This window comes from Podarcis melisellensis (assembly GCF_964234715.1).
Source record: "Podarcis melisellensis genome assembly, chromosome: 15".
Taxonomy (NCBI): Eukaryota; Metazoa; Chordata; class Lepidosauria; order Squamata; family Lacertidae; genus Podarcis; species Podarcis melisellensis.
Genome location: NC_138532.1, coordinates 40,220,515 through 40,246,769, shown reverse-complemented (window position 1 = coordinate 40,246,769; position 26,255 = coordinate 40,220,515). Strand labels below are relative to the sequence as shown.

General features: G+C 41.1%; 1 protein-coding gene across 1 annotated transcript in view; it reads left to right on the top strand.

Moving 5' to 3' along the window:
* The window catches only part of MED13 (mediator complex subunit 13), a 102,954-nt gene that overhangs the window by 16,224 nt on the left and 60,475 nt on the right, over nt 1-26,255 (top strand). Inside the window, exon 3 of the mRNA XM_081890132.1 lies at nt 12,236-12,404. Within this exon, the coding sequence (XP_081746258.1) occupies nt 12,236-12,404 (169 nt within the window). The remainder of the gene's footprint in view (nt 1-12,235; nt 12,405-26,255) is intronic.

Below are 26,255 nucleotides of genomic sequence, written 5' to 3'. Positions count from 1 at the left end.
CAAGTACAGTCTTGAGCTAGCAATGGTCCGTGAGAATGGCAGTGCAGATGTGCAGCCAATGGAAACAAAAGCAGGTTTTTTTTTAGTGGGGGGGGGGAGATACAATAATGTAGGGAGATGGAGCGCTCAAGCCTCTGAGTTGTTCTTTATTTCCCAATGGTGGTTTGGAAATGGAGCAACTTTTATATGTATACCAGGTTTGTGTTATACATAATGGCAACTGCATAGCCATTATGCTGGAACAGTTTATCAATCCACCCTTCCAAAAAGGGAAGGTTCCAGTTCATAAACAATAAAAGTGATGAAATAAGAACCTGGATTTATATCTCATTCTTGATTTGTTATCAAATGAGAGTTTCCAGCTGTGTAAGTTTGGAGAAGCTGATAGGTTTAAATCTCTTCAGAGATAACTCCGTGTGCTGTTGTAGGATGTGGAAGTTAGAGTACAAAGTGCAGTTTGGACTTTGCCATCTTTTAATGTGTGTGTTTGCTGTTGCTCAAAACACTTGGACTATGTTTGGAAGTCTGTTGAAAATGGCATAATTTCCCTCCCACCCCTGAACATTTATTTGTTTATTACTCCTTTCTAGGTTAATCATACAGCTATGGTTTTTATGCTTTATCTGATGTTAAAGAAATTTGAAGGAAAGAAATTGTCATATTTCTTGGAAACATTTCCTTGTTTGATGCCATCTTCTATGAAGTAATAAGTTTGGAGCTCAATATTTGACTTGAGCTTGTTAAGCAGAGTTTTTTGTTTTTGATCAGCTACTCTAGTTTTGTAATTTTTCTTGTAATGCTTGGCAAGGTGCTGCTACATGCAAGTGGCTTGTAGCATTTATAGTAATTTTCAAACTATTTAAAAGGCATGTTTCACTTGGTTTCAATCATATTCCCTTTGTCTTCACCCAAATAACAAAACCACCACTGCAACTTTCCCCTGCTTTGGCAGCCACAAGCAAATGGTGAGTACATTCTAGGTATACCCTGAATTCATGAAGCCTCAGTAGGCCTGGTCAGTGCACTGACTGCACACCATATAGATACATATGTTACAGCATTTTTAAAAATTCAGAGCCTGCCCAGGACATTTGCTGCCTAAGGTGAAGAAGATTCAAAGCATGGAAGATGAATGACAATACTGTCAGTGGGATGGTTTCATCCACTGCAACTCAGAGCAGCAGGTTAGCTTTGGTGGTGCAGGAGTCAGACCGCATGGCATTTGTAGCTTCATTCTCCATATAAGGCTAGGGTACTCAGGAAGAGCAGCTGTGGAGCTCTCACTACTGCCCCCCCTTCCAAGTACCTACCATCTGAGGCAGTTGTCTCACTCTGTCTCATATTGGGACCGGCCCTGTTTTTAAAACATGGAACTTCTGGGCCAACAGGTCATTGTGGAATGGGTTCAATCAAGTTAGAAAGTTTGAACGCCACTGCTTTAACTCCTAAGTAAATTACAGTATACATGGTGTAAAGAATAATGAGAAGGAGATTGCAAAAAAGCAAAAAATAAAAACAAGTGAGCCCATAACCTGGTTAGGTTATGGTGTGTGGTTTATAGTGGGGGAGAGATACAGTATGTGTGCCTATATGTCAGGTAATGCTAACTATGCACAGGGCTGGAGGGCTGTGTGGGAAATTGGGCACCAGGGTTTTCGGCATCAAAATTTTAAGACATCTGGGATTTTCCTAGCCCTAACTTTTTAAACCTTTCCTGTCAGTCCAGTTCGATCACATGAAACCATGTGGTCTGCCTAGGATAGGATGACCTACTCTGACAGGCAGCAATTTTTCAGGAATGTCAGGCTGACATTGTTCTATTTTTGTTACCTGAGGTCCTTTTGAGTGGAGAATTGAGTCTTAAACCTTTTATCCATAAATCATCCACTGAACTGCAGTATTGATACTGTACATCCTGTAAGTTACCACATTTCCCCTCTCTATGATCTAGTGAAGAAAGCACTCAACAGTCCTTGCAGCAATTTGAGTACTGTGGGATGCTGTTGGAGCATTTGAAGTGAGATCTTTATGTAATTCTCTTTGGTTATTATAATAAGCTGTATGTCTCTTATTTCTCAGAGTTACATACGTTGAGTATTTGCAGGAGCCATAATAGGAAGGCAGGAGAAATGTTACCTCCTCCTCTTCCCTATTAAGAGTTTACAGCATTTTTTTTTAAAAAAAACAACCTCTATACAGTACGTTTTACTGCTGCAAATTCTCCTGTAGAATCAGTTTTCTTCACATTCAGCAGAAAAATCAGATCGTTGGCTGCAGAATGTCTGGAATACTGAAGCAGGTATTAGCATGCTAGAAGTGTGTCTTTGTATGTGGGCAATAATAAACATCAAGAGGCTCCTTTTTAAACACACATTTCACTCTCTTCTTTATCAAATGTTCTTTGCTTGTGCTTGTTACTGTACCTGCTGCTGCTAAACAAAACAATGGCCAATATTACATTTGGTAATAAAATGTTTTCATCTCTTTTCTGCCTTCCCATTTTACTGGAATATTAGTAAAATATCTGTCTGACATTATGATAGATGCCAGTAGAAGGAAGAACCCTTGAATGGTCTCTTGGAACAGCTGTGTTTGTGTGTGTGTGTGTGTGTGTGTGTGTGTGTGTGTGTACACACACACACAAACTGCATTTCCTCATCAGCCTCGTATTGGTATAGGCTACATTACTCAAGAGAGTGAGGTTCGGTGGGCAGGTTTTGCCTGCCTCATAATGGCGTTCTCAAGTTTTTCTCATTAGGGTGAATATATTAGCAAACTACTCTTATGTGGAAAAAGTAGAAGACGAACTTTTGCCTTATAAGCCCAAGGTCTGGCATAGCAGGTAAGTTTCTTACCCTTCAGCTTCATTCCAGCTTTTCCTTGTATTTCTCTCAGATGGATTCATTAAGGGATGAGTCTGCATTCAGTTTCTTGGTCACACAAATACGTGTCAAAGAGAAGCCAGGAACAGGCTTAAATTCATTATTTATTTAAGCAAAACCCTCCCAAGATCAGGAATATTCTCTATTTATCATGCTACAACCTTAGCCAGTGTTTGGACAACCAATATGTCAATCACTGTGTCATGAGATCCACATGGAACTGAGTTGCATGAAGGGATCTGGCAGGCTTTTGCCTGCTGGGCTCTTTGCCAGTAACTCTTGATGCAAAACATGTTGTCTCTTATTCTGAGCTCTGTTGGCCCCTTTCTTTTAGACACTAGTTTATGATGGAGTACCAGGGGCTTCTATTTACTTAAGAGCTTGTCCAACTGCCATAAGCCTTCCCTAAGCTGAGGAGAATGGTTTGAGCCTTCCTGGGTTGTAGCTAAAAATGTTGACTGGCAAGTTGTAGCACTGTCAATCAACCCCACTAAGGAACTGAGCACTTCCTGATGCAGCGATCTTGGTCCCAGTTATTTGATTGGTTGTTGCCAGCCCAGCAAAGATATCAGCAAGATCTGGTTGGGGGATAAGTGAAACAGGAGAAAAATGTGTGCTTCTCTCTTGTTGCACCTGTCTATGTAAGCTAAGAATCTTGGGTATATAGTTCTCCATTCTTTTTTGCAGCTTAAAGGAGCTGCATTTAAGGCTTCCTATTTACTTCCACCCACCCCTGTATATTTCTTTGGGATCTGATTTCCAGGAACTGTTGCCTGCCACATTTTGACTAGAAGTTGCTGCAGACACATCATAACAGAACTTGTGCCTGCACCTGTAACCCAACAGAGAGAGGAGATGGAGATAGAGCTGGGTATAGAATAGGCCACAGCTTTATTGCATTGAAACTTCTGAATGTTAGTGTAAAGAAGGCAGGATGAAGTGGTTGATGTTGACAAGATGAGCTGCCCAGGCCAACCCCTGAGTAACCCTTGGAGAAAGGATGGGCTTGTGGCTATAGGTTATATGGACTGATCCTACAACCGTATTCTTCACCCCCCCAAAAAAGAAACCCCAAATTTGAATGCAGAGGTAACTAATCATATCTGCAGTGGAACTGGCTTTTGCCCAAAGCTCTGACTCCCTTGTGTGGAAGTGTTGTGTGGAGCCCCACTCTGTGCCACCATGGCACAGCCTCAGCTCATTGTCAAAGCACCACTGAAGGCGAGCAGTTCCTTCTGCTTACCCAGTACAGTTTTGGGCAGCTGTGTAATGTTGATGGCCCTACTACCCAAGGTAAGCACAAAGCATATGCCATATTCATGGGAGTCCTCCACATACCGTATTTTTCCATGTATAAGATGCCCCCTACTTTTGGGGACCCCAAATTTAGAAAATGGGCATATGCACTATTCGTGTATAAGAGGCCCCCAGATTTTTAACCTTATTTTAAAGTTAAAAAAACCTAGTCTTATACACGGAAAAGTACAGTACCTTGAATGAAGTCAGCACGCCATGCCATTCTTGCTAGTTGAGTGGTTCCAACCAGCTGAGCTTGACACCCAGAACTGCTGCATATGCTTCTTCAAGGCCTCTCATGCTGCACAGACTAGGTCAGTCATCTTGTTATCCTTGCAGAGCTGGATTGCAATAACTGGGGACTGTTCAGGCATTTATCAAGTAGTAGGTTCCTTGCCACTGTCACAGCTTATTGGCCCACCAAGTGTCTAGAATCCTTTGCAAATATATCTGAATTGAATGGGATTGTAGCATGTTAACAGTTTAAAAAAGTATGCCATGTCAATGTGGCTTGCTGCGTTTCCAAAAGTGGTCTGAAAGGGTGAGCTCAGAAAATAAAAATGCTTGTGTGAATTTCTCCTTATTGGACTGTTCTTGATAGTGTGTGAGTGTGTGCACATGCATAAACACACAAGAGCAGTATTGAACTCTAGTTTTGTAGCAAATTTTTGTGTGGCTTGGTTTTTTAATGAGATGTAAGCTTTTAAGGGGTACAATACCCCTTGTATGTGTTAGTGGGCTTTCACGTGTATGTGCCCATGTGGAGCTCTGAGCTGTTGCTACTTTGACATCTTTAGAATTTTTTTCTCCCCTGTGTGATTACAGGCAATTGAGATCCCGAGGAAGAGATTGTCTGTGTGTTGACATCGCCAAGGGCAAGCACGTTAAGTCCTCCCACTGCTCTCATTTTCAGTGGGTTTTTAGGGAAGGAAATAGGTTTCTGTTGTTTGGGCAAATGGGCAGTATTCCTTGTCTTGCTGTGTTGTGCTTGATGTGATACAATCGTCAAAAACAGTGTCTGCATTGAAAAACATGACCCTATGTCAATTTGTTTTAAATAGTGTTAAACACTAAAGAATTTGTAACAGTATCAATAGTACTGACTCCTTTTTTTTTTAATTAGGAAAAAAATAATCTCTTGGCAACAGGAATTCAATATTCTGCCACCTATTGAAAAAAATATGATAATGAACAAGTTGTCACTTGATTTCCATTTAGCAACCCTTGTCTTTATCCAGAATCTCAAGGTACTCTGTTAAATACTATTTTATAGCATGTCCTGACAACCAGTCTTGACAGTAATAAATAAAGGCTGTAACTTCTAAGAACAGGTATGTGTGTATGTGTTTCATTCTTCTGGATTAGGGAGTGGAGAAAAAGCCTTCTGGAACATACCTAAAGCCTCTGCAATCGCTTGTCCAGAAAACATATATTAAATGTTCTAATCTCTTTCCAGAAAACATGAGTTTTGCAAAGCTATGTTCTCATATACACATGTGTGCACCACAAGGGAACTTGGCACAATTTTTTCAAACATGTGGCACCCTCTCTTCCCAACTAATGGTGTATTAAATCATTCCTGAAGGCGCTTCTGAAGGTTCATTTCAGCTTAATCTCATTAGATCTATTCTGTGCCTTGAAGGTGAAGTAATTCTCTTTTTTTATTTTGCAAGATGGGTACTTCTTCCATCTGATCATTATCTTGTAGTTACGTTTTGAGTCTGTCTCCTGATTCTTTAATGGCGAGGAGTTTGTGTTCCCTTTGTGTATGTTGCTCTCCGTTATTATGGAGAGCTGTGTACTCATCAGGGGCTGAATAGACTCCCACAGAAAGCATCAAGTTTTGCTTGTGTCCTCCAGATAATTATAGTTCTGCAGTGGTTTGCTGAAAAGCATGTTCCTACGGACAGCTAGTTAGGGCAGATAAAGAGCTTATGTAGGGCTGACTGCACTGCTTTCTCATGAAGGACGCCTTTCTCTTGAAGACTAACTGAACCCTTTTTAGGGTGAATGGTGGTCAAAGACAGCAACTGGATTAATGATTTAGTACTCCAGGATATGCTTTCATGATTTCAGGTTGACACATTTTAAACTTGTGGTGTCACAATCATGTTTATCCCTGTGATGTCCCTGCTTGGTAGGTTGCAATTATCACCAGGGAGTGTCTTGCCTAGTAAGTCCACTTGAATTGCTCAAGACCACATTCTAAACATGAATTCTAAATAGGAAGCATCTCCTGCTGAGTTCAATGCAATTTACTTTCTGCTAAATATGTTTACGTAGAATTGATCCTTTAATCCAACTTGTGTTTTGGATCGTTACAAATTTTGCTGTTAATCTCATGCATTCCTTTTATGGTTTTTTTTTGGGGGGGGGCTGCTAGTTCTGTTTTATCTCTCCATGCAGTGAGAAGTCTGCAGTGTAAACTTCCTGGCTGTGTGTAAGAAGTGAATATGTGATTTTACCTTTTACTTGAATGCAGAGTCTCCCTTGACAACAAATCTCTTGTTTGGCACAGAAGCCATACAGTATTTGTTATCTCTGTTGACTCTGACTCTGAAGATGCCAGATGACTTGTGTGTGTGTGTGTGAGAGAGAGAGAGGGGGGGGGAGAGGTTGAGCTCCAGAATAGGCAGTATTAGTTTAGTTCTCTTCTTCTTTGGCCTGCTGCAGAACTCAGCACTACAGAAAGTAGACTCTGTTCCTCTGTTCAAAAAAAGCAGAACCTGTGCCTGCTCTGAAGCTTGATATGAGATGAGGATCTCATTTTGTTTTCTGCTTTCTTTATTTTTTTGGAGGAGGAGCATCTGTGTGCTGTTTGGAGTTTTGCATCACTGGGGTATTTGTCCTCACATTTGGAGCTATGGAGAATCCGCACAAGGGTCTTTGACCCTGAATGCTAAATGGTCAAATGGCCTCTTGATGCCCTATGGCTGAGGTTGTCTTAGAGGTCTACTATGAGAAGTTTTAAGGCATTGTTAATAATAACAATAATAATTTATTTATATCCCACCCTCCCCAGCCGAAGCCGGGCTCAGGGCGGCTAACAACACTAATAGTGCAACATTCTAAAAACATTATAAAAATTAATTAAAATCAAAATTGATGGCAACCATAAACTAAAGTTCTGTAAAGATTGCCAAAGGAGGGGGTCAGGCTGCGCCCTGACCAAAGGCCTGGTGGAACAGCTGTCTTGCAGGCCCTGTGGAAAGATGTCAAGTCCTGCAGGGCCCTAGTCTCTTGTGACAGAGCGTTCCACCAGATTGGAACCGCAGCTGAAAAAGCCCTGGCTGTAGTTGAGGCCAGCCTAACCTCTCTGTGGCCTGGGACCTTCAAGATGTTTTTATTTGAAGACCATAAGTTCCTCTGTGGGACATACCAGGAGAGGCAGTCCCATAGGTACGAGGGTCCTAGGCCGTATAGGGCTTTGAAGGTTTAAACCAGCACCTTAAACCTGATCCTGTACTCCACTGGGAGCCAGTGCAGCTGGTATAGCACTGGGTGAATGTGATCTCGCAGCGAGGACCCCGTAAGGAGTCTCGCCGCGGCATTCTGCACCCGCTGGAGTTTCTGGGTCAGTCTCAAGGGCAGCCCCATGTAGAGCGAGTTACAATAATCCGGTCTGGAGGTGACCGTCGCGTGGATCACAGTGGCTAGGTCAGGGCGAGGGAGGTAAGGAGCCAACTGCTTAGCTTGGCGGAGATGAAAAAATGTCGCCTTTGTTATAGCTGCAATCTGCGCCTCCATGGAGAGGGAGGTATCAAAGATTGTGGATCTTCAAATCATTTGCAGCTGTTCTTGAAGGAAGAAGACAAAACAGGTGTCTTAAGTATCAATGGAAAACAAACAGCTAAGACCGGAGGAACATCTCCAGGGATCCTGCCCATATTGTACATCTCTTTCATCCTTGGAAAGTTAAGCCTGTATTATAATTGGGCTTTGTGAGCTCATGGTTTTGTTTGTTTGTTGTCTGGTTTATAGTACTGCCCCATAATCAAATGGAACCACTATAGCTTCAGAAATCTTAGGACACAGTATCTGTTGGTTTGCATGCCTTTATTATTTGAGCCTTAATGATGTTGCAGAGGCACACCACTTTAGCTCTTTGTGGTCACTTCCTGAACATATTTAAAACGTGAGTCAGAACAGAGACAAGTCAGGAGTAGCCCTATTATAAAAATGGACTATGCTGGCAGGTGACTGGGCTGTACAACCTGCATTGAAAATTATATGAAAGCAGAATCTTGCGCAAGAAGAGCTCTGTTGGGTCAGACCGATAGTTATGTGTCAGGGATGGAAACCCTTTTTCAGCCCGAGGGCCACAGGACCAGAGGCAAAAGTGGGTGGAGCAATGGATATGACTCTTTCCTTTGTACTGTAGGCTACATTCCAGCCACACCCATATTCTGCTTCATTTTCCATCCAGGCAAGGAAGAGGCATTATCATAATTTAAAAACACATTCCAGTCAAGCAAAAGCACTCAAAGAAGTTGCAGAGCATAGAATGGCTGCTGGGGGGTGTGGGCTGGGAAGGAGGCATGGTCGAGGAAGAATCCAGAGAGCAAGAAAGACCTGGAGGGCTGCATTTGGTTCCTGGGCCTGAGGTTCCCCACCTCTAGCCTATCTAGTCCAACATCTTATCTCTTTGTAGTGGTGAACAGATTCTCATTAGTAAGGCTTGAAGGCAGTATACCTCCTCCATTAGTGATTCCCAGGAGCTGCCTCCCTGTATTATTTTCTGTGCACCTTCTGAATTGGGGCATACAACCCTGCATGGGACTGAGTGACGAATCAGGATTTTATTCTGAAGAAACCTTTTGAAAACTGGCTGACATTTTGTGTGAGTGTGTGTTTAGGTGTTTGTATGATGATCCTGTGCTCTCTTAATAACCTCATGTGAGCTTAGGTAAAGGTAAAGGGACCCCTGGCCATTAGGTCCAGTCGTGACTGACTCTGGGGTTGCAGCGCTCATCTCGCTTTATTGGCCGAGGGAGCCGGCGTACAGCTTCCGAGTCATGTGGCCAGCATGACTAAGCCACTTCTGGTGAACCAGAGCAGCGCACGGAAACGCTGTTTACTTTCCCGCCAGAGCAGTACCTATTTATCTACTTGCACATTGACGTGCTTTTGAACTGCTAGGTTGGCAGGAGCCAGGGACCGAGCAACGGGAGCTCACTCCGTCGCGGGGATTCAAACCGCTGACCTTCTGATCAGCAAGTCCTAGGCTCTGTGGTTTAACCCACAGCTCCACCCCATATAAATCTGACAGGCTTCATTATTGGATTCTGGTAGTACTTATCAGTGTTGCCAAGTTCAACCCACTCCTTGGTACATCTAAGTGTTGATCAACATGGATAGAAAAATTTGAAGCTTCAGTATCTTTTCCCAAAGAAGTGCTAGACCCTTTTTGAGGTAAGAGCTTGGAAACTGGTTAAACAAGCACTGTCTTTAGTGACCTTTATTATTCAACCTGGAGGCAATAAAATGGGTAGAAAGAAATCTTGATTGACTTATCGTTTGCCTTTTCAGCCAGACATCCGCCTTCTAAAGTTGGTGCTGGTAAACTCATGTAATAGACATTGAGCTCAAAATTCTTCAGATGGCAGCCAGCCACCTTTTTAAAGTGGTTATGTGGTACATACTCCTGCCTGGGAAAAGGAACAAGGCATTTAACTGTAGTGCTGCAATCTGACTGAAAGAAGTCTGTTAACATGGAAACAATATCTGATGTGCATGATAAAAACACACTGTGAAAGTTTCTGTCAGGTTAAACTTTTTTTTTTTTTTGTCTGGGGAATACATCAGATGGATTCAAATTTGGCATTATGTGTTCTGGGGAAATGCAAGTTTTGCTTCTGTCTAGAGATTCTAGAAAGTCCATGCCATTTGCTCCTAAACGTAGATCTTGATGTGGGCACCTGTACTCCTGGAAACCTTAGGACAGACACTTCTTCCCTGTTGTCTGAGTGGACATGTGGAAACATTACAGAGACTTCAGCTGATGTCATTGTCTACTCTTGGTGAAAGCTGAGTTTGTGTAGGTATATTGGAATGAACTGGACAGTAATGACTGACGACAACTCTCAAACTTCTAGTGTTTTGATGCCTATCTCATTTGTATTTCTGGCTGTAGCAAAGGTTCACCATGCTTGTGTGTCATGCCCCACAATTCTCTATAATTCCTGCAATTACTGGGTTGCTTGGGGTTGAGCTGGGTCAGGTTGTGACCTCTCCTCACCACTGTTCCCCAGCGCAGTAGTTTTCCCCCCAAGGCTGACATTTATGTGTTTCTGGATACAGACTTGTAGGCTTAACTGGGTCAGAACCACATTCTGTCTAGTCATCTTATTTATTACTGTAAATTATTGGGAGTGGAAGAAGCTTGCATATCATATGGACTATTGGAGTGGGTGGGGGGAGCACGACTGCTGCTGCAGCAGTGCAGTCAGTTCAGTGAGGATCAAGTCAGGGTGTGTTAGGTTGTGACCTCACCTCAAAACTATTCCCAAGGGCAGTACAGTAGTACCTCAGGTTACATACGCTTCAGGTTACATACACTTCAGGTTACAGACTCCGCTAACCCAGAAATAGTGCTTCAGGTTAAGAACTTTGCTTCAGGATGAGAACAGAAATCGTGCTCCAGCAGCGCGGCGGCAGCAGGAGGCCCCATTAGCTAAAGTGGTGCTTCAGGTTAAGAACAGTTTCAGGTTAAGTACGGACTTCCGGAACGAATTAAGTACTTAACCCGAGGTACCACTGTACTTTTACTCATAAGAGTGTATAGCAACCATTCATTCCTATGAAAGAAAGCCAAACAGGCATTATTGGAAGTGTTATGGCAAGGATGTGCTGTCAAACTCTGTCCCCCAATTGTATTTCTTGGTCATCGTGGCAGAAGAGTGAATGGAATAGAATGATTGTCAATAGGGGAGTGGAGTAGAATGTGAGGAAGTGAGTGTTGGAAATTATCACTGAAGAAGAGAGTGGTTGAAAGGATGGAAAGAAAGAAGGAATTAGATGAGCAGGATAATAAAAACATATGTAAAATAGTTTGCATATTTATTAAGGGGTGTTAGGATAGAACTCTTGTAAGATGCCCAGAGTGGCTAGGGAAACCCAGCCAGATGGACGGGATGATAATAATAATTAATAATAATAATAATGATAATAATAATAAATGTATGAAATGGCTTCTTGTTCTTAATGTAATGTTCCTTAATTAAATGTGGGTTAATGTTTCAACTGCCTGTGTTCTGATCTGGGTAGATTCTAAAAGTTAATTTTCCACCCCCCCCCCCACTCCTACCTACCTTGTGTGAATGAATATATGAAGAGAGCTTTGTTCCTCTTAAGTAAGTAGCTACCAGAAGCAGGTATTTTAAGGGAAGTCAGGCTTCAGTGGAGTATCTGAGGAAGTGACCTAGTGACTACCGGGGCCAGGCCTTTTTAAGGGATTCCTGGAACATCACAGTCATGTTCTAGTGTAACAGGACCCACTTCTTTAGTTTATATGGGGCCTGAGCCTGTGTGTGGCAAATACGTCTAAGCCTCTGGTTGAGTTTGATGGGAGTGTTGTGTATGTTCCATTAAAACCAAAGTACCCAGCTTGGGCTAGATGGTGCCTGTAATAATAAAAATTAAGAAGATATGTCCTTTCCCCAAAGATAATGCATTCTAAACTTCGACAGCAGGAGCGCTCTTAGAGTTCATTGACAGAGCAAATGACTGGCGTGCAGAAAAACCCAGGTCCTGTCCCTGGCATCTGTGGTTAAATAGAAAGGTCTTTTAAGAGCAGCATGAGACCTCTGTCTGAGACAACAGAGAGCTCCTAATTGGGTGGCCTGTATTTGGCTTGATGGGCCATTTTCTGTCTTTCTGTAAGACTCTTCAATATGTTTATGTTGAAGAAGCCTATGGGGTACTCTTAAATGTAATGTATGAAGTGACCTTTTAGTCAGCACTAATGTTATTGCTGTTATTGTTGGTGGCGTTCTTTTTCTTTGCACCTCCACTGAAAGCTGGCTGTTAACTTTTTTTTCTCCCTCCCATGCTTGCAGATGAGGAAGACGGTGTATGGGAGAATGGGCTTTCCTATGAATGTCGCACTCTGCTATTCAAAGCAATTCACAACCTGGTGGAAAGATGTCTAATGAACCGGAACTTTGTGCGCATCGGGAAATGGTTTGTGAAGCCTTACGAGAAAGATGAGAAACCTATAAATAAAAGGTAGGATACCTTGTGCATTTTCCTTCCCCCTTTTCCTTCCCAGTGTGTTTTTTACTTGCAGCTTCAGGATAATGGTTATTTGTTTTGTACTACAAATAGAGAATGGTGAACTGATTCTTCATGCAAGTGCAGATCTCATGTGGTGATGGAATAGACTTCCATATGTTTGTAATTTTCTAAAATAGAATCTTCCTCTGCAGCTATCCTTGTGCTTCTATCATTCCTTTTTATATTTGCTTGTTCTGATACTGATGGAGCCAGGATTTTACTTCAGTTGTTTCTTGTCCAGGCTGCTGTTGGCAGTATAAAAATACGAGGTAAAACCCCATGTAGAAGAGCTACAAAGATATTTGGTAAATTACTCTTTCAGAATATAGACAATGATGGAGTAGCCATTAAAAATATCCCCAGTGGTATAAAACACTTCATTAAGGCCAACTAAAAGTCACAAAATTGGAAGCTTTAGAGTTCTACAGCACTCTTAAAACTAGATATTAATGCCTTGAAACATCCCTCGTCTTCTCCAGAAGACAATTTTGAAGGAACATGGGGGAAAGAACTGGAAAGCTTATTGGCTGCTTTGTGATGATTTAGTTCACTCTAATAAAAGGTGATAGATCACCTTTTTAGGAATGCACAACAGTGTTGTCCTCTTCTGCAGCATATTGTGTGAATTTTGTTGTTGACTGACAAAATGGTGAGCTGCAGCAAGGCTTGAAGAATGCATATTGGAATACTTCATTATCTTTTTTTGTTTGTTTCCAGAGACATATTATTTCAAAACTGTAGTTGTTTTGCATCCCTACACCATTCTTCTTGTAAGAATCCCTTCAAGGGTTGCTTTATGTATTTCCTATAGGAAACCATAAAGTGGAACGGCAGGCGCGTGTTTCTAAAGATGCAGGGTATGCTTGCCAAGGAATCCCATTTGGCCATGGCTCCTTGGCCCATCTGCATTGTTTAGAAACAGCATCTGTCATTCACACCATATGCCTGCTAGGGGGAGAATTTAAGTAGTTGCAATGAACATGGTTGCTTTTGCAATGCCCTCTTCATGGAGATCCACCTGGCATTCTCTCATAATTTAGGCACCAAGCAAAATCACTTCCGTTTCCCCATGCTTTTAAGGACCGCTAATGTCAGCTCATTTTAACTCGGAGCAGTTTTATTTTAGTGCTTCGTTTAACCATTTGTTGCTGTTTTAATTCATGTTGGTTTGTATACTTTATTTACTTATTTATTTATTTCTGTTGCACTTTTATTCTTATCCTCCCAGGGAGTACAGTCGTACTTTGGTTTTTGAACAGCTTAGTTCACAAACAACTTGGAACTCAAACATCGGAAACCTAGAAGTAGGTATTCCAGTTTGCGAACTTTGCCTTGGAAGCTGAACGTCCCGCGCAGTTTCTGATTCGCTGAAGGATGTTCCTGCAGCCAATCAGAAGCCGTGCCTTCGTTTCTGAATGTTTCGGAAGTCGAATGGACTTCTGGAACGCATTCTGTTTGAAAACCAAGGTACGACCATATAAATTTGCTGAAGGTGTGGGATGTAAATACAATAAGTTTGAAGCAGCTTTCACTTGTATGTGTTCAAACTCCTTTTTAACCCCTGAATATTATTTTAATCCCTGTATTCTGTTCTGGTGAAAGTTCTACTGTAGCCTGTGCCAGTTTTAGTCTGACAAAGAACAACCCAAACAATAATGTGTTTCTTTACTAATAAATTCATGGAGGATTAGGCTGACAATGTCTACTAGTCATGATGGTTATTTTACCCAGTGTTGGTGGCACTGTGCCTCTGAATATCAGTTGCTGAGGATCACAGGAGTGAGCTATTGTGTTTATGTCCACTTGTGGAATTACAAAGCCCACTGTGAGAAATTACTGTTCGACAAGCATTCTCAGTTTGGTTTAAGTTGGCAGTGTGGTGTGCTGCTTGCAGCCAGAACTCTTGGTTACGATTTTGTCTGTATGTGTGGCTTTTTTAGTTGATGAAGCAGAATCTATGCATTTAAGAAGCAAATAGAGTTTTAATACTGAAATCAAATGTGGTTCTTACAGCTGCTATAATATGTTATAGTCCCAGCATTTTGAACTATTCAAATTATCTTTAAAAATGACATTGCCATCTACATTTTGATAGACATCTTTAGAATTGCTAATTCTTGAAGGATGGCACCTGTTAGCAGCTCTTCAGAAATGCTTTGTCAAATTTGTGTCTTAGAAGTTTGTGAAAAGCAAATTTGTTTTGCCACAACCAGCCAGATACGATACAAATTATAAATGTACAGCTCTGTTGGCAAATACTGAGTAATAGTTTTTTTCAAAATAAGTGCTAAATCTTATGAATACCGTTATATCTATTCTTTGCCCCAGATATTTAGCTAATGATTAATAAATGTCTGGAATTTTCACTTTTCAAAGACACCTAAGCAACTTGTGTTAGATTCAGATATCATAACATAGGACACCAGTTGCTTTTGAGTTTGGGGTTCATAATTCCTGCATTGAAGGGGTTTGGACTATATGACCCTTTGGGTCCCTTCTGACTCTACAATTCTGTGATTTTAATTTTTCCCTCAAGTAGCTGTAGTATCTGGAGCACTGGTGCTTGGATGGGATATAATTTTCTAATAAGCTTATTGGGCATAACTAGCACCATCATAGTGAGATGTGCAAGAGCAAGGCAGGCTCTTGCCAAACATATTGACTAGAATTCTCAAACACTGACATTGGAAAGGGAAACAATCAATTCAGATCTGGGACCAATCCCCCACTCCAGAACACCAGACCGCACAGGAGAGATATCCCCATGATGTTCTCTGAAAGAGAAGCATGTTTAATTGGAACAGAACAAGAAGAGGGACTGCCTTAAACCACAGTGCAGATTCTAATCAGTGCTAGCAGTAAGCTCAGTTCCATCTCTCATCTCTCAAATGGAAGATGTAACAGTGGCAATAAGGTCAAACAAAGCACAGGAAGACCACCCCAATGCGGACCTTCTGTTATTGATTTTATGGACCTCACTGTCCCTTTTATCCACCAGATCCTTATCAAATGTGCACTGGTGCTACCAAAGTAATTTTTTAAAAATAGCAACTCCAGCAGCTCCCCTCACAGCATAGGGATACTTCTGACGCTGAGAACAGAAGAGAAGCTATTTTGATTATTCTGCTCCTTTTGCCAGTCAGCCCTTCTCTCCTGGACTGAGGCCATTTGTTATGAAACCAAATACTTCAGATGTGTATGCAAGTACTTATCTGAACACACACCTTTTTATTCCAGATTCCTCTGTCATAATTATAGTTAACTAGTATAGGCTATTTATTTTTAAAACATTTATATCCTGCCTTTTCACCATATAGACCTTCAAGGTGGCTTACAACCATTAAAAAAAATAAAAATCGTAGTTTAACATCCAACAGCAGTGAAGGGCATATTGATTGCTGTTACAGGCTTGAGTGAATAGGACACACTTAGCATGGTGCCTAAAAGATAATGTTAAAAGGTAAAGGTAAAGGTACCCCTGCCCGTACGGGCCAGTCTTGACAGACTCTAGGGTTGTGCGCCCATCTCACTCAAGAGGCCGGGGGCCAGCGCTGTCTGGAGACACTTCCGGGTCACGTGGCCAGCGTGACATCGCTGCTCTGGCGAGCCAGAGCCGCACACGGAAACGCCGTTTACCTTCCCGCTAGTAAGCAGTCCCTATTTACTTGCACCCGGGGGTGCTTTCGAACTGCTAGGTTGGCAGGCGCTGGGACCGAACGACGGGAGCGCACCCCGCCGCGGGGATTCGAACCGCCAACCTTTCGATCGGCAAGCCCTAGGCGCTGAGGCTTTTACCCACAGCGCCACCCGCGTCCCCAAAAGATAATGTTAGCACCAGCCAAATGTGTTTGGGAAGGGGTTTCTATATCTGGGACACTATAACAGGAGAGCCCTATTTCTAGTAGCCACCCACCTAAACTTTGAAGGTGGGAGCATCTAAGGAAAAGGCCATGGTCACTGGTTGGGCAAGAGATTCTTTGGATACTCTGGTTCCAGACTGATTAGGATTTTGTAAGTTAATAGTCCCCACACTGTAAGCTTTCTTTGAAAAAACGGGGGCAGGGGGATGTAAGAAGCTGCCTTAAGTGAAACTCTCTGCCCATATAGCCAATACCTAGGCATGCAGTGACACTCCAGGGTCTCTGGGGAAGGCTTTTTACAACCATCTGCTGCCTGAATCTTTTGGAACTGGGGGTGCTAGGGATTTAACTAGGGACCTTCTGCATGCAAAGCGGGTGCTTAACCACTGAGTTGTTTTTGTAGTTACTGCTCTTAGTTTTCTCTAGAACTGGGTGGTCCAACATGCAGCCTGAGGGCCATATGCTGCCCTTAGTGCCTTTTTTGGCAGCCATCACACTGTCTTCCCAAAGTGGGGTAAGTGAGACTGGGCTTTGGGAAGGGGAAGTGATGGCTCTGACAGGGTCCTAGAGTAAGGTTACCAGACGTCCCCGTTTCCCGGGGACAGCCCCCAAATTTACAAAGTAGTCCCCGTACAAAGTCCATTGAAGTTGAAAAGTGTCCCCGAATTCATTGAAAAAATCTGTTAACCTTATCCTAGAGCCCATCTGTCCCTTTCTCAAAGCCATATTAGTGCTTTCCTAGCTTCAGGAAGGAGGTGAGAGGGCTTCAGGACCCTTCCAGCAGTGGCAGACCTTGGGGTCTCAAATTTCAGCAGTGCCCTGTGTGACACCCAAATTTGGCACCCTCCACCTTTCTTCTCCCATTCTACATAATGGTTGCAGATCCCTCTGCGGTGCCCCTGAGGCTCCGCACTCAGTGCGACTGAACTGGTCATGCTCCCCAAATGACACAAAAAACCAGAAACCAAAAAAATACAAAGTTGATTAGTGATTGGAACAAATTTATGGTATACATTGAAGGGAATTATAGAAACTTAAAAACTATAGCAGGTTTGATATACCTTACGATGTGTAAACCATTAACAATTATCAGCTGCAGGAAAAAGAAAGTATTTATATTAAGAAGCCTGAAATCGGGAGGGATGGAGGTCAATAGGTGTGTGGAGGAAAGATTTAAATATTCAAAGATATAAAGACTTAAGTGTGAAGACAAAGAACTGTAACGGAAGCTGATGTTATATTTATGTTATGTTTGGATATTCTTTTTGAAATGGTTGATTTGTTTTCTCTTTTGGTTACCTAAGTGAAATTCAATAAAAAGAAATGGAAAAAAAAGAACTGGTCATGCTCCCCATAATCCATCTCTGCCTTCTTCCCAAAATCCAGTGCCTCGCTTAGCTAACATTTGGAAGGCAGCATGAGGGCTGTGTGTGTCAAATTTTGGCCTCGCTCCCTACCCTCTGCAACAAGTAGCGTGCAGGCTGCAGGTTCTGTGTTGAAGTACTCTTGCAGCCCACTTGGTATGAAAAGTTGGCCTGCCCTGCTCTAGAAGTATGAGTGTGTGTTTAACATGAAATTGCTTTCCATTGAGTGGTCTTTGCTTCAAGTGGTGGCCTTTGGCTTTCAGCTAGATTTACACCTCTTGAGGATATGAACATGCAACTGTCTCTTCCTCCTTCTACACTTGGTGCAGGAGTTTGGAGACCTGAAGGCTTCAGGTACTTGCAAGTACATAGAACATTAAAACACACACACAACAACAACAACCCACAGAGCTCTATAGCTGCTCTTGTCTGAATATATGTTTTTAAAGTACATGAGGGTTTTGTGTGTGCATTTTCCTCTCACTCTGTGGTTTAATACCGTTAACTGTCACTTTTTTATTATTAAGGCCTTACTTAAAAGGCAGAATCAGCTTTATATGTGTCAGCCCCTTAAGGTCAAATGGTTATAATTTCACCAATTCCGATGAGCACCTGATAAAGGAAATAACAATTGCCAGCACCTACGCTCCCTGTGTGAAATGATAGAATATGATGACCTGACCTCTAAAATGAATAAATGTATTGAAGGCTGCAAAGACTGCTTTCTTTCTTTTTTATTAGGTAAAACTTTTAATGAATAATTCACTTATCACTGAAAGGGCAGAAATAATTAGCCTTTTAAGTATCTCTGCACTTAGTCTGCACCCTTCACATTTTCCCATTGACATGGCCTGAGGACATTCTTGAAGGAAATTCCATAGTGGGAGTCAGACAGCTTTTCTTAAGTGTTTCGCTTGTGGTTTAATTTCAGCCACTTCTTTATTGCAACAGCTCCAGCTGAGGAATAGTGTACTTCTGCTGCTTGCAGGCAGGCCTCTCTCTCTCTGTGTGTGTGTGTGTGTGTGTGTGTTGTTTCCCAGGAAAAAACAGTCATATGAAGGCTTTTTTTTTAAAGGGGAAAAATGTAAAATGTGTGCAGACTCGTTTTATGGGGAAAAAAATACTTTGCAGAGGGGAGAGATCAAGACATGTCTATTTATTTAGTACTTAATTAGATATTAAATCCACCCCACCCTGGGGGGAAACTACAGCTGCCTTTCCGGACTGAGCTGCTGCGCGCCACCTTATGGGCTTTCCCCATTAGGAAATTATTTTAGTACTATTTTATTCTATTAATGTGAAGCTGTTAATTTATTTTAGTGCAGTTTACTGTGTACAGAACAATCACTTTGCATGGAAGGAAAAACAAAGAGTCTTGTGGTACCTTAGAGACTAAGAAATTTATTAAGGCATAAGCTTTCATGGGCTGCAGTCCACTTCATCATATGCTTGAAGCGTTATCCTGATTCACAAGTGTTTGTGTTTGTGTGTCTGTGTGTGTAGTACACACACAGAGTCACCCCCCCTCCATATATCAAGCTCCAGCACATATATTAGGGGGTGGGTTAGTAAAGAGATTAGAGGGAAATGAAATGCTGTTCACACTGTTCACATTCAATCTCTCAACTATGCACATATATCTGTAACTCATTAATGCTTCATACATTGTAGACTGTAGTGCACAAAAGCTTATGCCCTGATAAATTTCTCAGTCTGCCACAATACTTGTTGTTTTTGCTGTAAATGAGAGTTTCAAGTTCATGGCTCTCTTATTAATTTGAAAGAGTTTGTTAGAATAAACACTCATGTGGTAGGGATAAATACAAATAAAATGTAGGGAACACAAGTTGTTGTATCTCAGTGAAGTTTTCGGGGCACCCTACACATAGCCCCATTGAAAGTAATGGAGGTTGCTTCTTTTTGATCCTGAAGTTAAATATTAGATTAGAAAACTCAATTCCAAAACTTGCATAATTGGATTGTATGTGCTATACTTGGAGAGAATTTAGTAGCTATTTTGTATGGATATGGAGGAATAATGTTCTTGCTTATTCTTTGCTCTGGCTTTAGTTTGAGGGTGGGGCTCATTAGTTCTTACAGGTTAAATGATCTCTGGCAAATGTTTTTTTTTTTCCTTGTGCAGGCTTTCCATAGCAAAAAAATAGTATCTAGTGTACTCTGGAATATTTAGGGATAGTTTGTGATTTGTTTGTAGATTACAGAAGGAGAGTCTCTTTGATTAGGAAATGAAAGTTAAATCAGATGTTTATCATGGCCAATGGAGTAGGTGTAAAGAATGGGTCATCTGCAGATCGCCCTAGCTCTTCCCTCCCTGCTTCGTAAAATGCATATTTTCATGGAACTGCAACAGTAATAGGAGATATATATATATGTATATAAATTACTATATTTTTTCTGCAAATTATTTTCTTTTAGAAATGTCTTGTTGCATAAAATTAAATAGTAACATAAGGAATGAGCACAGCATGTGTTATGCATTTATAATTGATACAATACTAGCCTAGTCAAATGTTAAAAACTTTTTTTCTGCTAACTCTCCCTAATCAGCACTGTGTTTATGGGCAGAGCACTTTGGGCATTATAAAATTATAAAACAATTCCTCCTTCCCAGTGTCTTAATACTGCCTCCCAAAAATGATCTAATGTGAGGAAAGAGTGTTCTATTGAGTTGTCATGCCTTTCAAGCAGCAAGTAAAGCTTTGTGTTTGTTTGAACATAACGTTTTAAGCCACAATGACAGAACAATCCTACTCTAGGTGAGTGTGTGTAGGATTGCACCTGAGTGGATTTCATTATGCCTCCCCCACCATAATTTCAGCTACTTTTGGCTATAGGAAAAACCTTTTCAGCTATTTGCACACTAAATAAAATTAACATGCAGTTAGTCAACAAAAGGGGAAAAAAGGCATGTTTAAGCATGCTGAATCTGCCTGGGAAATGTCAAATTGACAATATGGTACGTTGACATTTTGCTTTTATTCTGTATGATTCTCAAATTGATGCCTTACAACATGACATTCTGTGGTTGGTCCCTTGAATTTTTTTTATGTGACTTTAAAGTCCATACAGTAGTTGAAAGTAGTGAATTTGAACCAATCACAATCATTTTAGCATCAAATTTTTGAGGTTTTCTGCAGTCAGGAGATTTAGAAACAACAACAACAACAACCGCAAGCTATAGCCTTGAGGTCTGCACATTGCTCATCTCTTTGTTTAAAATACTTTTGACCCGAGTACGGGACCCCAAACACATTTTCCCTTCATGACTTCAAAATATTATTATTTTTAGTTGCAAAGAATCATTCAATGGGGAGTTCAAAAGTCAATTTTATTTGAAACTTATTGTTGTCACCCCAACCCCCCACAAAGGGATCCTAAATCTAGGATTGTTTCATAATTGCATGGTAGAAAATTGAGGTGCCAGGGGCTAAGCTTGTGACTTTATGGAGGAAAAGATATTGAAGGTCCTCCCCAAAACTTTTTGCATATCTTTCTTCTTATTGAAACTGTGGTCCCAAACACACCCTCTGTTGTAGATGAAGTTGCAGGTTGCTGCACCCTAGGGCACCCAAGTTAGGTTTTGTTTGTTTACTTACAGTGTTTATCTGAGTCAATTTTTATCTGAGTCACCCAATTACATTGTTCTCCAGAGAACATGAAATAATAATATACTATATTAATATAGCATATCATACAGTATAACAATTGTAGCATACAACCTGGGGAGAAAGATAAAAACAGTTTTGCAGCATGGCTGAAAATATGTTGCGTAAACAGTGGGTTGCCATTCAGAACTGTTAAGATCATAGATTTTTAAATGCCTGGGAGAATCAGAAAGCATTGGGGGAGAGCGAAGCTTTGTCAATTTGAGGGAAATGGGAGCAAAAGTCGAAGGTTGAAGCCAACATTTGTAGTAAACAAAAGGAAAGTTTATTACCTGGGCTTGGAAACAACATATAGGCCTTGGCGTTATGATCCAGAAATGGAAACTAAACACCCCACCATCATCAACATGTCATAGTAACTGCAGATATATGAAACTAGACATGCTTATTTATTAGATTTCTCTTCTTCATTCTAGTAAATATTAAACCTGAAAGTTCCATTTTCTCCAATGGGGGTTGTTAAGAACAGCAGCCCCCTGCTCCAGTGCCTACCTGGTAAAGTAACTCACTTGCAATGGATGACCTCCTACACTTCTCTTCTCTTGTCTAGCCTCCCCCACTTATTTGTCACCTTCTAGGGCTGGGGATGTGGCATTCCCACTGTCTTAAAGTGATCTATTCTATTCTGTAGCAAGGGGGTATCCCGCTAAATTCAAAGGCTGCTTCCTGACAACTTCAGCCATCACCCCCCTGATAACTCCCAGGCATGTTAAATAGGTAGCATAGCCCAGGCTGTCTAAGCATTGTGGACAAGCAGCCTTTGAGTGTGTCCAAAAACCAATACACACCAGAAATCCAATTAAGCAGTTTATTTGATATTAAAGAAAAGGGGAAAGTGTGAAAAATGATGCAGGTGCAATCAAAAGGAAAATAAAATACTACACCAGAATATTGATCTAATGCTATATGAGGCAGACTGTAATGGGGGGGGGGGGAATCTCGCTTGGTAATCTCTGCTGTTGGTAATCTCTGGAATTGGTTGTAGGATGACGAACAAAAGAATGCAGGGAACATGTTGATATTTATGGTTTCAATGATGATGATGTAAATGTGTATATCACCCTTCGTCCAAAGTTCGCAGTTCAAATCATACAAATGTAAAATGAAAACACAGAATACATAATAAAACAAAAGCAAAACTAAGCAATAAACCTGTCTCCCACAGATACATTTAAATGTTAATCAATGCCTGGTTGAAGGGGAAAGTTTTCATCTGGTGCCTAAAGATAGTAACAAAGGACCAGGCGAGGCTTCTTTGGTTGAGCAATTCCACAAATGGGGAGCCACCACAGAAAAGGCCTTGTTCCCATGTTGACACCCTCCAGATCTCTCATGGGGAGGCACCCAAAGATCTTTAACTGAGCTTCATGGACTCCAGAAATGGGAATTTTTCTGAAAATTGAAAAAGCTACTCAACTCTTTCATGTGCCAGTTCGTTACTTCATTTATACTCACTTGTGTTCGACTGTCATCAGTTTCTCTCTCTTGACGCAAAAGATAGAGAGAGAGCAAATGGGTCAGAATATTGATCCTGCCACATTTCTTCTCGCCTTCTTCAAAAAAAGGGCTTGACACTGTGTTACAGGAGCAGTGTGTTTGGCAAACTCCCAGGTTGAGTATCTTCAGGTATTTGGTGTGGGAGAGAATTCTGGGAGTTTGCCAGGCATTTGCTCTTGCAACACAGTGTCAAGTCCCTTATCTGAAGCAAGGCTGCGTAAAAGCCTTATTACTGCCATGTTGCAGGAGCAATACTTCTGGCCATCTCCCAGATTGCTCTCCTACGCCAAATATCTGAGGATACAAGAATGTCAAACACAGCAGCGGTACTGTAAGCACCTTTTAAATCTTAGTTCTAAAGCTAACCGTAATGTGGATCGGCTCTATAATTATGATTTTAATGTTGTCTGAAATGAAATTTATTTTCTTTCAGAATGATAACCTAAGTTTTTATCTCGGTATACTGCACATTTCCCATCTTCCCCATTCCACCTGACCTGGATGTTTTAAGGCTTTGATAGAGGAAGGCAGCAAGCATTGCCCATTTCTTCCCTCCCCCAGACTTTCACACCTCTGGAACATACATCTAGAAGGGTATATAAAGTCCATTCTGTACCTTCTGTAGTTCATAAAATATAGTTAACTGTGACTCTCTGAGCATAGTAGTAATTTAATGTTTGTCAGTTTCGTTTCTTTTCCTACATGTCCAAATTTGCCTTTAAATATGTTTGTCTCGCTTACACACAATGATTAAAAATAAATAAATCCTAGTTTACTTACATATTGTATGACAGGACCCTCCAGAGCTGGGTCTGAGTTAGAAAAAAATATATATATTTAAAATTCCAAAGAACCAGCATCAAATATTTAGGAAGCAGTCATGGTCAAAGCTAAAAAATGAGTTTGATTTCTATGCAAAAGGCTCAGTTTTAGGAGTGTGGCTTACTTGTTACTTAATATTTTTTTGTCTCTGGGTACTATACAATATGGTTTACATGGAGGCCATAGTTTAGCATTATGTGCCGAAAAAGCCTTTGTCACCTTTATATAGGGGAGGGGAGGTTAGTTAGGGCTTAGGTTAATTGCTTCCAACCTCACAGCAATGTGACTTGAAGGAAAAGTAGATAGTTAAGCCAGAGTGTTTGAATTTAAGTTTATGTTTGTGTGAGTTCATTGATTTAATTCTGTGGACTTTATGCTAACCAGTTTGATTCCTGCGTTTCTAACTTGTAAATGGCTACATTAGGATTGAGAGTTGATCACTTAATACCGATAGTTCACCCTATAGTTTCACTAGTTGGTTGAGCCTGTGTTTCTAGTTAATTCAAATGGTGCTTTCTCTCTCATATTTTTAAACTTGCAGTTTTCCTCTTTTTCTCCCTGCTTCAGTAATGTCAAGCTATTTTTTTTAAAAAAATATCAATTCAGATGAGCCTGAAGTGGGACCATGTACTGCAGGAGACCAGGTGATGATTTTTCTTTTCTGCTGTAGACAGCTGGAATTGAAAGCTGCTGTAAGTAGGACAGTGCAGGATAAACAGCAGGAGCTAAGAGCATTGATCACATGATTGTCTCTTTGGAATATTGGGTTGCTACAGAGACCACTAAGAGACAAATTTAGCACTTTACATCAGGATGACGTTTTCCCTTGTCTGTCTGATTAGAATGTGCAGTGATTGTGGATTTGCCTGGAAAGCTTGAGAATGAGAGAGAGCTTTAGTGATCTGGGTCCCTCCCACCAGGCTTTGGTGTATACTTTCAAAGAAAAGTGTGCTCATTTCTAGCTTCAAATGAAATCACTATAGACTTACTGGGAAGATTTTACTCGAGGAAAGATTTGAGTGGAAGACTGTTACTTAGATCATTTGTATGTATGCATCTCATTTTATATTCTGCAAGGAGCTCATGGTGGCATTTGCAGTTATCCCATTTTATCCCCAGCAGGCCTGTTTGGTAGACTAAAGGTAATTTGCCAAAGGCCTCCTTATGAGTTCCTTGACTGAGCAAGGATTGGGTCTCCCTGGTCCAAGGCTAGCACTTTCTGTTTCACTTACAATATAGTGAATATAGTGGCTCTTACTGTTTAGCATTTAATTTTATTTAGTATTTTCCCACATAAAAATTAACAATCTGCTAATGTAGGATAAGAAGCTGGCTTATACTGGGTCAGACCATTAGTCTATCTAGCTCAATATTTTCTACACTGACTAGCAGTGGCTCTCCAGGGTTTCTTGCAGGCGTGTCTCTCAGCCCCACCTGGAGATGCTGGGAATTGAATCTGGACCTTCTGCGTGCAAGCAGATGTTCTGCTGCTGAGCTATGGCCCTTTCCCAAATGTTTTCAGAGTGAGGTTGGAGAGTAAACAATTGTGCGTTTGTCATTCTGTAGTTGAATAATAATCAGTGACTATTACTTGCAGAAACAAGATAGGAAGCCATAGCAGAAGCAAAAGTTAGCCCTGGACACCATTTTTAAATATTTCATCTATGTTATATATGAAAAATGGTCCATCAAGATTACCCAAAACTAATGACACTTCATTATTTTTTAAAAGTACTTTCACAGACAAAAGCATGCTTTCTTTGTGCTACAGCTTGCAGCTGCTACAATTTTAAGTCTTGTATTAGAGGACAGAGGGCGGAAGCTTTGCTTTCAGTCTCTCTTTCTCTCTCCTCCCCCCAACCCACCACATTGAGATGGACACTTTGGATGGCATTGTGAATGTTTTACGTTACTGAGTATGAGAATTCTCTGCTTATGGTGAGTTGTCTGTGTTTGCACTTATTGCTAAACCACAGACCGGTGCTATGATGATGAACTCTTCCCACTACAGTACAGCTGTGAGAAGGAGCTTGAAAGCTTTCCCATCCATTTTAGATGAACCACAGCTTGTTGTGATGTCCGAACCTGGCCAAACTATAGTTTCATGAACCTCAAACTGTAATTTATGAAACAGCCTTGTTTCAACAACCATATATAAGATTAAGTAAAGTTAATTTAAAATGGAAGTGGAAGCTTCCAATCTCCTGGCCAGGCTAGAGGATAAGAGAAGGTGGAAGCTTGTGAATGATACTTTTATACTTTTAATAGTAAAATAATGCAGCTTTTGTGCAGTCGCTAAGTGCAAAGTGGATTGGAAGTCCTTGGTTCAAACAGCACCTCTGCCATGGGCTCATTTGGGTGGACTTGAATAAATCAGTGCTCTCTATATTTCTACAAGGGAAATATTTTATTATTTGTAGCTTTATCATCAGAAGCTTTAAATTCTCTTCTTTAGTAAGTGAGGACTTTGTCATGGACGGCAGATACCTCAGCAAGGGCAAATGCATGTTGATGAAATGAGGATTGTGCTGTGACACACAATTGTACCTGGTGATGCTCAGTTATTTCAAACTG